Source organism: Dama dama, chromosome 3, assembly GCF_033118175.1.
Source record: "Dama dama isolate Ldn47 chromosome 3, ASM3311817v1, whole genome shotgun sequence".
Lineage (NCBI taxonomy): Eukaryota > Metazoa > Chordata > Mammalia > Artiodactyla > Cervidae > Dama > Dama dama.
In genome coordinates, this window is record NC_083683.1 from 64,149,132 (window position 1) to 64,162,590 (window position 13,459).

The 13,459-nt window shown below is 36.1% G+C and overlaps 1 protein-coding gene across 2 annotated transcripts in view; it reads right to left on the minus strand.

Moving 5' to 3' along the window:
* Positions 1 to 523: 523 nt before the first annotated feature.
* The window catches only part of TBK1 (TANK binding kinase 1), a 43,414-nt gene continuing 30,478 nt past the window's right edge, over positions 524 to 13,459 (minus strand). For both annotated transcript variants that reach the window (XM_061130829.1, XM_061130838.1), the window contains exons 13-21: positions 13,111 to 13,189; positions 8,908 to 9,029; positions 8,733 to 8,809; positions 8,093 to 8,132; positions 7,191 to 7,292; positions 6,967 to 7,063; positions 5,944 to 6,050; positions 5,649 to 5,720; positions 524 to 1,296 (exon numbers count right to left, since the gene is read on the minus strand). In XM_061130829.1, the coding sequence (XP_060986812.1) occupies positions 1,245 to 1,296; positions 5,649 to 5,720; positions 5,944 to 6,050; positions 6,967 to 7,063; positions 7,191 to 7,292; positions 8,093 to 8,132; positions 8,733 to 8,809; positions 8,908 to 9,029; positions 13,111 to 13,189 (748 nt within the window). In that variant the 3' untranslated portion in view covers positions 524 to 1,244. The remainder of the gene's footprint in view (positions 1,297 to 5,648; positions 5,721 to 5,943; positions 6,051 to 6,966; positions 7,064 to 7,190; positions 7,293 to 8,092; positions 8,133 to 8,732; positions 8,810 to 8,907; positions 9,030 to 13,110; positions 13,190 to 13,459) is intronic.

Below are 13,459 nucleotides of genomic sequence, written 5' to 3' on the forward strand. Positions count from 1 at the left end.
AAGTAATGTCAAAGTAAAGTAATGTCATTTACCCATGTATTTATTTCTACAATGTGTACATGACACTTAAAATTCCCCACCACAATAAAGTATCAATTTGAGATTTCAAATAACATCCTAATCCGTTTTCAGTTTTCCAATGTCCATGGGAGCCAAAATTTATTTACTCTTTAGAACATGGTCTCTTCATGATATACAGGTTGTACATGGTCATACTTCAATCATCTAAGAAATCAGAAACCAAAACCAAAACCTAATCCTTCTGGGATAAAATAATTTCGTATTGAGCACAATTCTTTTGTCTAGAACCTTGGGTACATTTTCCAAAGAGAAAGCTCTCTTGGATTTGTACAGTGTATGTTTATGAAAGAACTTCTACTAAATTTGGAATCAATGGTTTAGAAAAGACACTGAATTGCCCCTCATCCAATTTCTGAGGTTAATTGACCATTTCCACCCACATTATTTTTCAAAAGATAACTTTTGTTTCTCAAACTGTTGTACACAGAAAAAATACAAACTGTTACATTAAAATCAAGAAATTTATTGATATTTCTTCATGAAATAGTAAGCAGAATTAAAGTAAAGAAGAAATGTACAGCCTAAAACAGTTGAAATGATCCTAAAATTTTTATGACAATTATACATTTATGGCCAAAATAAAAAATGAACAGTTTTTAATAATTCATCACTTTAAAAATTTTGCTCAGTAATTTAACCTGAAATTAAACAGATAGGAGGATAACTGGGATAATGCCACTTTATCCTTCTCAAAAAAACTGGGATCCTAGTACGACAGTGGCTCGGTTCTGCTCTCCACTCACAAAAGCTGTCTCACCCTTGTGTCACAAACGTGTCAACAATCAGCCTTACTGACTTGTAAGGAGGCCAATTTTGGTTCCACTTAAAAATGTTTTCAGCAGGCAGTCGGAGATACATGACTTAATTGGCCTTACTCAGAAAAGTCGACCATCAGTATCTCAGAATACAGGTCATGGCTTTCTTCTAAGTGCTAACTGAGGTCAAATGTCCTCATATAATTATGAATGTTAAAAGGTAAAATTACATCTTAACAGCAGCCAAAAATTTATATATTTTTATGTATTTACAATATTATACATATTTACATGACCACATCAAATAGTGAAATATAGAAACAAGAGACCACCTATACAGGCATTCATTTAATGCCTCGACATTATTTTCTTGTGCAAACCGAAACTTGCCTCAAACTTCTTATAAAGCTAAAGACAGTCAACATTGCGAAGGCCACCGTCCATGGTTAATGAGCCAAACCTAAAACACAAAAGAAAAAAAGGCAATCGCACAAAATTCATTTATTTGACCTCTAATATTTTAAAGAATATAAAACACTTCTTAGATGAACAAACTATTCTTTTTAAAGAGTTAACCAACCATAATTTGCTCTATTTTGAAAATAGAGCAAAATAAACTTGCTCTAATTTGAAACACAGTGGTATTATTATAAATATTTGAAGAAATACAACTCAATGGCTTGGGAAGACTTCTTAAGAGAAAACGAGGAGTGACATAATCTTTTAGAAAGCATTAGGAAGAGTTGGGTAATTTCTTCGGGATGGGATTTATAAACACAGATGTGGAGCTGGGAGTCAGGGACAGTGAGGAATGGAATCCTGCTAGAACAGAATGTTATTTGGAGGAATAAAATTGGGTGATTAGGCTGGCATCAGACTATTATATTCTTTGAATTCAGTACAAATTTATACTTGACTTTTTAGGTAGCAGGAATTTAGAAATTTTTGAGTCAAAGGAGTGGTATGATCAGATTAGATCAGTATTTGGGAAGATTAGTTTGGCTGTAAAACCCACGACAGATGAGAAGGGCTGGTTAAGCATACAGGCGGGAGACTATGCCAACGGCTCACGAGGGAGGGGGAAGGAGACCTAAATGAGGTTGGTGAGGGCAACAGGGGAACATTTTGAAGGAAGACTACCAAATATGATGAAAGGAGGTAAAAAAAGAGTTAGTGTCTAAAATAATTTATGTTCATGGAAGGAGAAAAAAGGGCAAGAAGATGAGGAAATTACAGTGGAAACTGAGTTGGGAAGGATGATAATTGATTTTAGATAAAAAAAAATCTGAAGTGACAGATATCTATTTGGAGACAGTGCACAAGACTTGGTTTCTATTACCTGTTCTGGCACAAATCCTTAAGTGGTCACTCAAACATTTAAGTTTCGATTCTGCCATGTCTGGTTACCCGTGAATTGTCAAGCCAGCAAATAAAACATGACTTAGTGGACATGCTTTGGGAAGTGGGGATTTTCTTTCACAAAACAGAAATGATTGAATATATCAATAAAATTTTGTTAAAAAATTTTAATAATCTTTTCTACTTGCTAATCTTAGGCCTTTCAGGATAAATTTAGAATTTAGCTAAAGTTGTGAAGAAACTAGTTTGAATAAATTTATGAAGTTATAAAGAGATAATTACTATGCAGATGCTATAAACCAATAGGAAAAGACTTTAAAACCTAAGAGACAATTCACAGGAAAAAAATAAAAGAAGGAACATATAAAAAGACATTTGACATCACTATTAACTGAAGAAATGCAAACTAAAATAAGATACCAGCTTCAACTAAACAAATTGGCATTTGAAAAAGTGGTAACATTCAGTGTTGACAATGGGATAACAAGCAAGTCTTTTAGAGAACTAACAAAGCTGATAAAATTTAAATGTGCATAACCTTAGACCCAACAATTCCGTATCTAGCAGCGTCAAGAAATCAACCCTTCAAAAATTCTTACACAAGCACATGAAGAGGTATATGAACATGTATGTTCACTGAAGTATGGTTTGTAATTGTGAAAAATTAGAAACAATTTAAACGCCCAATAAATAGGGATGCACTAAATAGGTATGGTAGATGAATACGCTAGAATACCAGGCAGCTGCTGAAAATGAGAAAACTAAAGCTATAGGTATGGATGTGAAAAAGTGTTCTTGTTATATAGTCTTAAATGAAAAAAGACTAAACCAGTGTGAACAGAATGATTCCATTCTTATAAAATAGACATACACAACAAACTATTAATACTGATTACTTCTATGGGGGTGGAGAAGTATGAGAAAGTAGATGAAGAATTTTATTTCAATTTTTACAATTACATATGGCTAAAAGTTGATTTACCAATTCATTAAATTCATTAGGAAGGCTGATGATACTACAGAAGTGCCTGATAACTTTCTCCATGTAGCTCGAATATCATGTGATTTCCTGACATTTAATCTTTTCAAGCCTTAGGAAGCTGTGTGGTCTTTTATTTGAGAGAACAGGGCTAGTAGGGGGAAGATGATGTGAGGAGATAGGAGGCTGGGTTCCAGCTCCAGTTCATCTTCTCAGGTATGAACGTCAGCATCTGTGGAACACTGACAAAGACTATCTGCTAGACCCTGGAATGTAAGGCTGGAATGCACGCTTAGAGAGGCCATACAGCATGAAAGTGCCCTTCAAGTGTACAAAACACCCATGATGTCCTTGCATTAACATCTTGGTGGTGAGAGGACCTCTGGAGAAACACCTAAGGGCTGGAAAAAGAAGGCTTTTCCTTCATGAGCCAAATATGACTTCACTTCTCTGAGAAACACAGACAAGGAATCTGAGGAAAACAGCCAATAAAGTGGCTTTATTGGCTCTGTATGTTTTCCAACTTTTTCTCCTTGATGTATTAGGATTCTGGAGATAAGGAGACACTCAGCTCCTAAAGAACTCAATGAACAGATGATACTCATGTGCAAGGAGGTGTGCAGAGGATTCTGTGGGTTACACTATCAGAGTGCTGTCATCTCCTAAGCAGCTCTGATTTCAGAATTGAAAATGATGATTCTAATGAGAAAATGTTTGGAAAAATAATATGCAAAGCATTTTTGTTTTCGCAGACTGATTCAAAGAATTCTATTAGGTTGCTGCAAAATTGTGGTTTTACACTGTTGAAATTTGCCATTTGATACTGGAATACATTCTTAGATAAATGTGGTTATGCTGTCAGACATCATATTAATGTGCATTTCTCACTTTATGTGTTTTTGCTAATGACTTATTACTTGCTGTTTATTTTATGTTTATTTTAGAATATGGAAATGTCAGACAAAAAGCAAATTTGAGCGATTCTCTTATTTGAGTTCAAAATGGGTCATAAAGCAGAGCAGACAACTTGCAACATAAACAAAACATCTGGCCCAGGAGCTGCTAACAAACATGCAGTGCAGTGTGGTTCAGAAGTTCTGAGAGGAGATGAGAGCCTTGAAGATGAGAAGCGTGGTGGTTGGCCACTGGAGGTTGACAATGACCAATCGAGAGAACCATCAAAGCTGGTCCTCTTACAAATACACAAGGAGCTGCCAAAGAAGTCAACGTCAAGCATTCTATGGTCATTCAGCATCTCAAGCAAACTGGAAAGGTGAAAAAGCTTGATAAGTCGGTACCTCATGTGCATGTGTGGTCAGTCACTTCAGTTGTGTCTGACTCTTTGAGACTCCATGGACCGGAGCCCACCAGGTTCCTCTGTCCATGGGATTCTCCAAGCAAGCATACCGGGGTGGGTTGCCATGCCCTCTTCTAGGGGATCTTCCTAACTCAGGGGGATCGAACACATCTCTTAAGTCTCCTGAATTGGCAGGCAGGTGACACATGAGCTGACCACAAATAAAAAAACACTGCCGTTTTGAAGTGTCATCTTCTCTTAATCTATGCAACAACAACTATTTCTTGATTGGTTGTGATGTGTGACGAAAAATGGATTTTATATAAACAACCAGTGATGACCAGGTCTGTGTCTGGACGAAGAAGAAGCTCCAAAGCACTTCCCAAAGCCAAACTTACACTCAAAAAAAGTCATGGTCACTGTCTGATGGTCTGCCGCCCAACTGATCCACTACAGATTTCTGAGTCCTGGCGAAGCCATTACCTCTGAGAGAAGTATGCTCAGCAAATCGATGAGATGCACAGAAAGCTGCAACAGCTGCAGCCAGCACTGGTTAGCAGAAAGGGCCCAACTTTCCACGACAACACCCAGCAGCACGTCACACAACCAGCATTTAAAAGCTGAACAAATTGGGCTATGACGTTTTGCCTCATCCGCCATACTCACCTGACCTCTTGCCAACCGACTACCACTTCTTCAAGCACCTAGACAACTTTTTGCAGGGAAAATGCTTCCAGTAGGAAGCAGAAAATTCTTTCCAAGAGTTCGTCAAATCCTGAAGCATGGATTTTTATGCTATAGGAATAAACACACTTATCTCTCGTTGGCAAATATTTGTTGATTTTAATAGTGCCTATTTTGACTAATAAAGATGTGTTTGAGCCTAGTTATAATGATTTAACATTCAAGATCCAAAACTGCAATTACATTTGCACCAACCTAATAGTAATCAGTGCTTCTATAAAATGAAATCAATCACAATTGACTTTTCTTTATCCAAACAACCTCAAACATTAACAGGCATCATGAAATTCACAAAACCTAAGGGTTCTGACTTAATACTCCTTTCTCACTGCTTAACCTATTGATACAGGAAGACAGACAGATACAAGTATAGATATATATGTACACACTCAATTGCATAATCACCAGGAAGAATGATTTTTTAATTACTCACCTTTCTAAAATATGATTATTTTCAGCAAGTTCTTTAACTACCCCTTCCATTTCTTCCTTTAATTTCTTCATACTATATTCAAAATAAAGATAAAAGTATCTCTGCTTAAAAAAAGTGAGCAAATGTTCTATGATTATATTTACAGTATGTTTAGTTCTCTAGATTGATCTAAGCCATTAAATAACATTAGCAAATGTATTCCTAACAAATATAAAACATTTCAAAATAAAAGAGCAAGTAAAACAAAATAAAAACAAATAGAAACATTACAGTTACCAAATAATAAATTTCTTACCCAAGAGTCATTTCTACTAATGTGTTAGAACATGGATAAATCGGGGTCATGGTATGTTTGATTCCACTGGAGGCTGCAAACATTTTCTGTGGCAAAGTTTCTTGTAACTACAACATCAGAAACAAACAAAAAAAACCCACATCAATCACAGAACAGAATACTTACTACAGATCTTGGAACAAATGTTACAGGTTTTAAAAAGCCCCTTATAGCTTTATGCTGTAATTTCAAAACCATCAATAATACAATACTTCAACCAAAACTCTTTAAAAAAAAACTTTTTAGATGATAAAAAATGATCTATTAGATGTTTTATAATTAAAAAACATCTAAGTTCTTGAAACCTGGCTCAAAATATACGTATCACACAGACTTCCCTGGTGGCCCGCTGGTTAACAATCCACTGTGCGGTGCAGGGGACGTGATTTCTGGTTGGGGAACTCATAATCCCACCTGCTGTGGAGCAGCCGTAACCACTCAGCCCACTCGCTCGAGAGTCTGCACCACGAGAAAGCCCGAGTGCCGGAACTAGAGTCTGTTCACCGCAACGGACGACGCCTGTGCGGCACTGCGGCCAGACACAGGCACGTGAGCAAGCGTGTGTGTCGGCCGCTCCGTCACGCGCACCTCCCTGCCACCCATGGACTGCAGGCCGCCAGGGTCCTCTGTGCATGGGCTCCTCCAGGCAAGAATACTGGAGGGGATGCCATGCCCTTCTCCAGGGGGTCTTCCTGACTGAGGGGTAGAGCCCGGGTCTGCTGCGTCGCAGGCAGACTCTTTACTGTCTGAGCCACCAGGGAAGGCTAAATAAATGAATAAACATCTTTAAAAATGATTTCAATGGTAAATGTTACACTGTGTATATTAAAAAAATACATATCACAAATGAGCAAGTGGAACTGAATACAGGTATATTATATCCTATTTCTCTCTTTTCAATCATTATCAGATATAAACTGAGAAGAATTTTAACTTTTCCTAATAGGAAAAAGGCTTTTTTTCTAGATAATTTTGAAGCTATACCTCATTAGTATAGTCTTGATACTTTGATACTTCTTCTTCAATATCAAAACACTGATTAGTTAGGGATAATAACTGTTTCCTAAGGTGAAGCATCTTTCTGAAAACCAAAAAGAATTAATTAATAGGCAGTCTAAGGAAATATTACCTTTACTTAAAATATGTAATATAGATTAGATTGTATATTGTGCAGCCAACCACTAATCAGCCCCCAAAAGTTTACTTACCTCATCCATTCTTCTGACTTATCCAAAAAAGTCTCATACTTTTTAACACATTCATCTGTAAAGTGGGTCATAGCTTTTGTTGCATGATAATACAGTTTTTGCCTGTAATTTAGAAATGATCAGACTTAAAGCAATGTCACTGTCTCTACTTCCAATATTAAAGACTCTTAAAATATATGAAATTTATTTCCTGTAACGACTGTTGTGGGTTTAGGATCTTTACAGTAGAAAGCACCTAAGGTTTCTAAGACAGACATAGCAGCAAGAGAAGAAAAAGAAGGTTCATAGTGGAGAATGGTCAAAATCTATTTACTGAATGAGGTTAAGGTCAAAGAGGTGGTTAAGTGTGCCCTCGCCTATGTTCTCTATTGTCTGTCCTCCTGTAGTCAGAGCAGGGGGCAGAAGAAGACTGTCCCCCTTATCCTCCTATCTCTGCAACCTCTGAACCAGGGAGCCAGGTGAGTAGGCCTCAAATATGTGCACGTCAGTCACAGTTCTATATAAGGCCAATATTAAGATGTATTTTTTATGTGATTAATCACAACTTTAAGAAGAATCTCATTAACAATATAACCAAAAATAATTATTAAACATCATCTGAGAGGAAGGAGAGGGTGAGACGAATGGAGAGAGTAGCATGCAAGCACATAAACGAACACATCAAACAGCCGGCCGGTGGAAGTTTGCTCTGACTCGGGGAACTCAGACTGGGGCCCTGTCACAACCTAGGGGGTGGGGAAGGTGGGAGATGGGAGGTGGGAGGGAGGGTAAGAGGGAGGAGACAGGTGTACACCTATGGCTAATTCATGCTGAGGTATGGCAGAAATCAAACCAATATTGTAAAGCAATCATCAATTAAAAATAAGTAAATATAATTAAAAAACCATAATCTGAACACTTACTTATCAAATTTGTGGATTTGTTCTTCATTATAAGCTAGTCCTAAAAATAAAAATATATATTACTTTTATAAATGTAGAATCATAAAATCACATGCAATTGTATTCTGAGATTATTACTTCAAAAAGCCGAAGAGCTTAAAGCAGATGTTACAAAACATGGGTAGATATAACCCACAAATTCTTTTATTTGGTCTATATAGTGCTAACATTAAAAAAGAATTGTCAAAAAAAAACTGTCAACATTTAAAAATAAGGATATTTCTAGTAAAGTCTATTTCTAGCTTCTCTTGAGATCTAGGAAGACTGGAAAAACAATTAGGTGAATCTGAGTACTGGCTCTCCCCTTCGCTGGGGGCAGGGCCGGGCAGGGGCTCCTCTCTGGCCCCCTCAGTCTCCACTGGCAAATCTCATTCCTTTCTTTTACGTGCATGGCCCCTAGAGGTTTGAGAGATCACGATCCCTGATTTGAAATACTCAAAAGGTTGAATTTTCAATACATTCAACCTCTTTCCTGACAGAAATCAAGTCTCTGAAATAAATCACTTACGTAGACATCTTTATTAAATATAGCAAATAATTCAACTGAATTACAACTAGTAGGACTGACTCATTAGATTAACAAATGGGAAATTTTACTTACTACGTTCTGCCTTGTCTTTTTTGAACTGATAGTAAATCTCTGTGATGCAATTTAACAGGACCTGTAGCTTTTCTACACTGTTTTAGGAAGAAAAATCCAAATAAATTAACTGAGTCAATGTGAAAAAGGACATTTAATAATAAGAGCAGAAACTACCAATGCACTTATAACCTACTGTCTATCCTTGGGATGAGTGCCTTCTTGATGGGTCCATGTATCGGCAAGTAATCCACCTGGAGACAATTTACTTTCAATATCCTGAAGACTGGTTTCTATTGTTCCCTGAGAACTGGAAAGCTAAATAAAACCAAAGTGTTTAGATCCAGGTTACCAAAAATCAGAAATAAAAATTACAGTGCCAATGGAGCTGAATGTCTGAATGGTATTTCTTTTGTAGATTACTTCAAGGTCAGAATAATTATTTTTACCTTTAAATGCAAGGACAATTTCTTAGGTTGTATTCAATATGATAATGACAATTATCATATGACAATATGATAATAAAACATGAGTATGAATAATTTTATAAACACTGCTTACATCAAATATTCTTTTTTTAAAAACACACAAAATACTTGTAATCATTCAATTAAGCTTCTGTTTCTTTAGTTACAAAGTGTGTGTTAGTACTCTATCTCATGAAAATCAAACAGGGGAACTACTAGCATAACCCCAAGTATAAATGCAGGTATGCAATATTGTGTTCTCTTTGTTTAGGGATTAAAAAAAGGAAGTCCTCATAAAAACAAAAAATGCAAAGAAACCTCATCTAAGACCCCGTTCATTTTAAAGCCTAATAAATTTATCACTTATCTACCAAAGATCTGAGCATAACTTTGTATAACTTACAAAGAAAAGATGGTGAGACTTAAAGGATAAATATATTTGAATATTTTACATGTCCTGATACATATTATTGTTTTTCAAATAAAGTTTTAAGTGATGGTTTAGGCAGCTACTAGCAACGAACAAACGTGCCCTTTCCACTCCACTCTGTTAGCATTGGTATTATACGTTTTTTTTTTAATACGGTTTTGATATTTACTTATTTGCCTGCTTGCTCACTGTGCTGTGTGCTCTGTGGGATCTCAGTTACTGCACCAGGGACGGAACCTGTAACTCTCGCAGTGGAAGCACGGAGTCCTAACCACTGAACTGCCAGAGAATTCCAGGATATCATTTCAGAGGGCACAATCCAGCCCATAACATCACGCATAGCAAGGAAAAGGAGATAAAGCCTTAAGCCAGTTCAGGACAGGGAGTCAGAAATGAGTATTTCGCAAACATCCATAACTCGAGGAGTGCAGGGATCTTAGTCATCGTGGCTATTCTGCTGCCTGGAACAGGCCTGGCCCAGAGTTATGTGTGTGCTCATTTGTTTAAATGGACAGAGAAATAAATGGACACGGAGTGAAAAGAGACAGGAAAAGACTGAGGTAAGGTTGGAGAGAAGGGATAATTCTTAAAGCCTTGTTAATTTGAAAGTCAAAATGGTATCTTACTGTTACCCTAACAGGCAATTTTCTATTACTATTGGGGTTGAACTTTTTTCCCCAGGAATTTCACTTAGATCTACTCATTTTTAAATCATTTCTAAATGTTCTATGTCTACTTACTGCAGATTTAATGTTTCCCTTATGCATTTGTTAGGGAAAAAATTCCCTGGTGCCTCAGTCGATGCAGAGTCTGCCTGCAATGCAGGAGACCGGGTTCAATCCCTGGGTTAGGAAGATCCCCTGGAGAAGGAAATGGCAACCCACTCCAGTATTCTTGCCTGGAAAATTCCATGGATGGAGGAACCTGGTAGGCTATAGTCCATAGGTTCACAAAAAGTCAGACACGACTGAGTAACTTCACTTTATGCATTTGTATGAGCTGTGTTTATTAAACAACAACAACAACAAAACCCTTTATCTCATTTTCTCAATCTATTTTTTAACTTTTTTTTTTTTTTTCATTTAACATACATGGATCTTGAGAATTCCATGGCACTCCATGCTTTCACTGCCAATGGCCAGGGTTCAATCCCTGGTCAGGGAACTAATATCCCACAAGCCTTGTGGAACAGACCAAAGGAAAAAAAAAGATTTTAAATTCTTATATAGCCAAATACACATCTTGCTTTTCATGTTTTATATCTTTCTTAACACTAACGTTAAGAATGTATTACCTTATAGTTCTAAAATATGGAAAATAGTTTACGGACAAAGTTATTTTTTTATAGCACAAAAGTGCGTGAAATAGCAAGCAGCCTGAAGGACCAACATTAGAGGGGTAATAAATAAAACTAATAATAAATCAATTGGCTGCAATATTACTAAATGTCTATTTAAAAATTAGTGGGACTTCCGGGCCGTCCAGTGGTTAAGACTGCACTTCCAATGCAGTTGATGTGGGTCTGATCCTTGGTTGGGGAACTAAGATCCCACATGCTGAAGTACAGTCAAAAACAATAAAAAGTAGTATTACTAACAAAACAAAACTGGAAAATGCTTTTACTATAATGTCATACAAAAAAAAAAAAAAATTGTGTGTTCACAGGGAAAAAAGCATTTAATTATATATATAAAAAGACAGCCGCTGATTGACAAAATTTTAGCAGCATCGGAATCATTTGGAGAGCTTGCAGCACTGACTGCTGGCCCTACCATCAGCTCCTGATCCAACAGGCGACCCCAAATGTGCATTTCTAACAAGGTCTCACGTGAGGTGAGGCTGCTGCTTTAGGAATTACTCTGAGAATCACTGCTGCGGGACACTGAACAGAACTTCTAATAATCATTTTTGATTGGTATGTATATACATAACCTTTTCTAACTTATATATCTTACTTTTATGGTGGGAAAAAATTTTGAGGTCTCCATTAGGAAAGGAGCCACAACAACTCAACATGTATGAGGAAAAACACTGAAATCTGGTGAAAAATAAATGGCCTGAAGTTAAAGCCCTGACTTTGTAAGACTCCGTGAATATAAGCTATTTAACCATCCATGCTTTGATTCTCCTAGGAAATCTAAATCCTCACAAAAATGTCATAAAAATGAGAAACATTTTGGACTCCATGAAAGAAAACATACAATTGCAATTCAAAGTGCTGAAATGACACTGGCACTTGAAAGTGTCATGAGGTCTATGAGCTGGTAAGTCAAGTTCTAAAACAAAAGCAGAAAAAAAATAGAAAACATTTACAACAATATGACTGCCTGTATTTTAATATGGACAAATACTGGGGAAAACTACTTCCTGTTTCTCTGACTTTTCATGTCTATTCTATAGAAACATTTTTCAAACTTTTTTGATCATGACCTATAGAAAGAAATTCACTTTGTTTTAACCCAGTATCATTAAAGTGTAAATAGTAAAACTGAACAGAAAGTTTCATGGACTAGAAATATCCTTATATGTGATGCATTCTGACTTTCTATTCTATTTCATTTTTAAAACATTGCTGGTTGCAACGCACTAAACTTTACAACTACTAGTTGTTCATGGCTCAGATTTTGAAAACCACTGTTTCAGATCCAAAACTGAGGAAAAGAAATAACTAAAAATCAGCCTAGCTTGGAAAGAGAAAAGGAGTATAATAGCAAGTGCTAAAACTCTTAACATCCATTTCATGTAAGAATAATTGAAATACTAAAAGCTTGCAGGAATATATATAGCATTTTTATTTATCTCATTTAATTGGTACAAAAACCTGTGAGGTAAGCAGAGTAAGAAACTACCCATTTTAAAGAAGAAAAAAGCGAGAATGCAAAGAACTGAAGGCCTTGCTTAAGTAGCCAGGCAGGAATTGCTGGGTAAACACGGACATGTCTAGGATTAGGAGTCAGTTCTCAATACATAATTTCATGCTCTTCTACCACACATTTCAATAAGAGATCCAGAGATTACCTGAAATGCTATTGATTTTTCAGCAGAGATTTTGTCCTAATTTCTTTTTTAATTATAGAAACAAATCATTGCCTTGAGAAACTCAAATCTTTCCTTACTTTTTATTTTAGAAAAGACTGGGTATTTTCCTAACTTGCATCTATTTCTAAACAAGTTTATACATTCTGCATGTCAAATTACATGAACTTGCTTTAACTTCCACAAAAGCAACACAAGAGCACTGTGAATTCTAAAGACAGAGAGGGAGAGGAGAGAGAGAGAGAAATGGGCTTAAAGCAAAGAAGGCATCTGGAAATGTCATGAAGAACTTCATGGCAGTAAAGGGTATTTAAATAATTATAAATAGTTTTCTATGGTGGGAAAAGGCTACTATTTCTCCTGAGATCTTTAGGTACATCATCTCTCTAGGAAAGTTCATTTCTAATCTTGTCACCAAAGGAACAGACTATGAACCTACAATTGTCATAATTTTGTAAACACTTACTCTCAACAACTTGGTGTGTATGTCTGAAATTTCACCTAACTCTGCTGCTTCTAGGTTGATCTTCATCAACTTTTCATATCTGTACAAAAACAAGTACAGAAAAATTAAATGACCATAGACTTTAAAAGATGTTTCATAAGTTATATTTGACCTATTATCATAATCGTTTAAGAACAGAATATTGAGTGCAAAGCCTACAATCAACAATTCCAAGAAAACTTGATGTCTCTGTAAAAATGAAATTTATATATTGTATTTATAAATGTGCAGATTAAGAGATAAACTATAAAAGACAACTTTACTTCAGTCTTATGCCAGGATAATTGTCAAAATACTAGATTTCTGATTT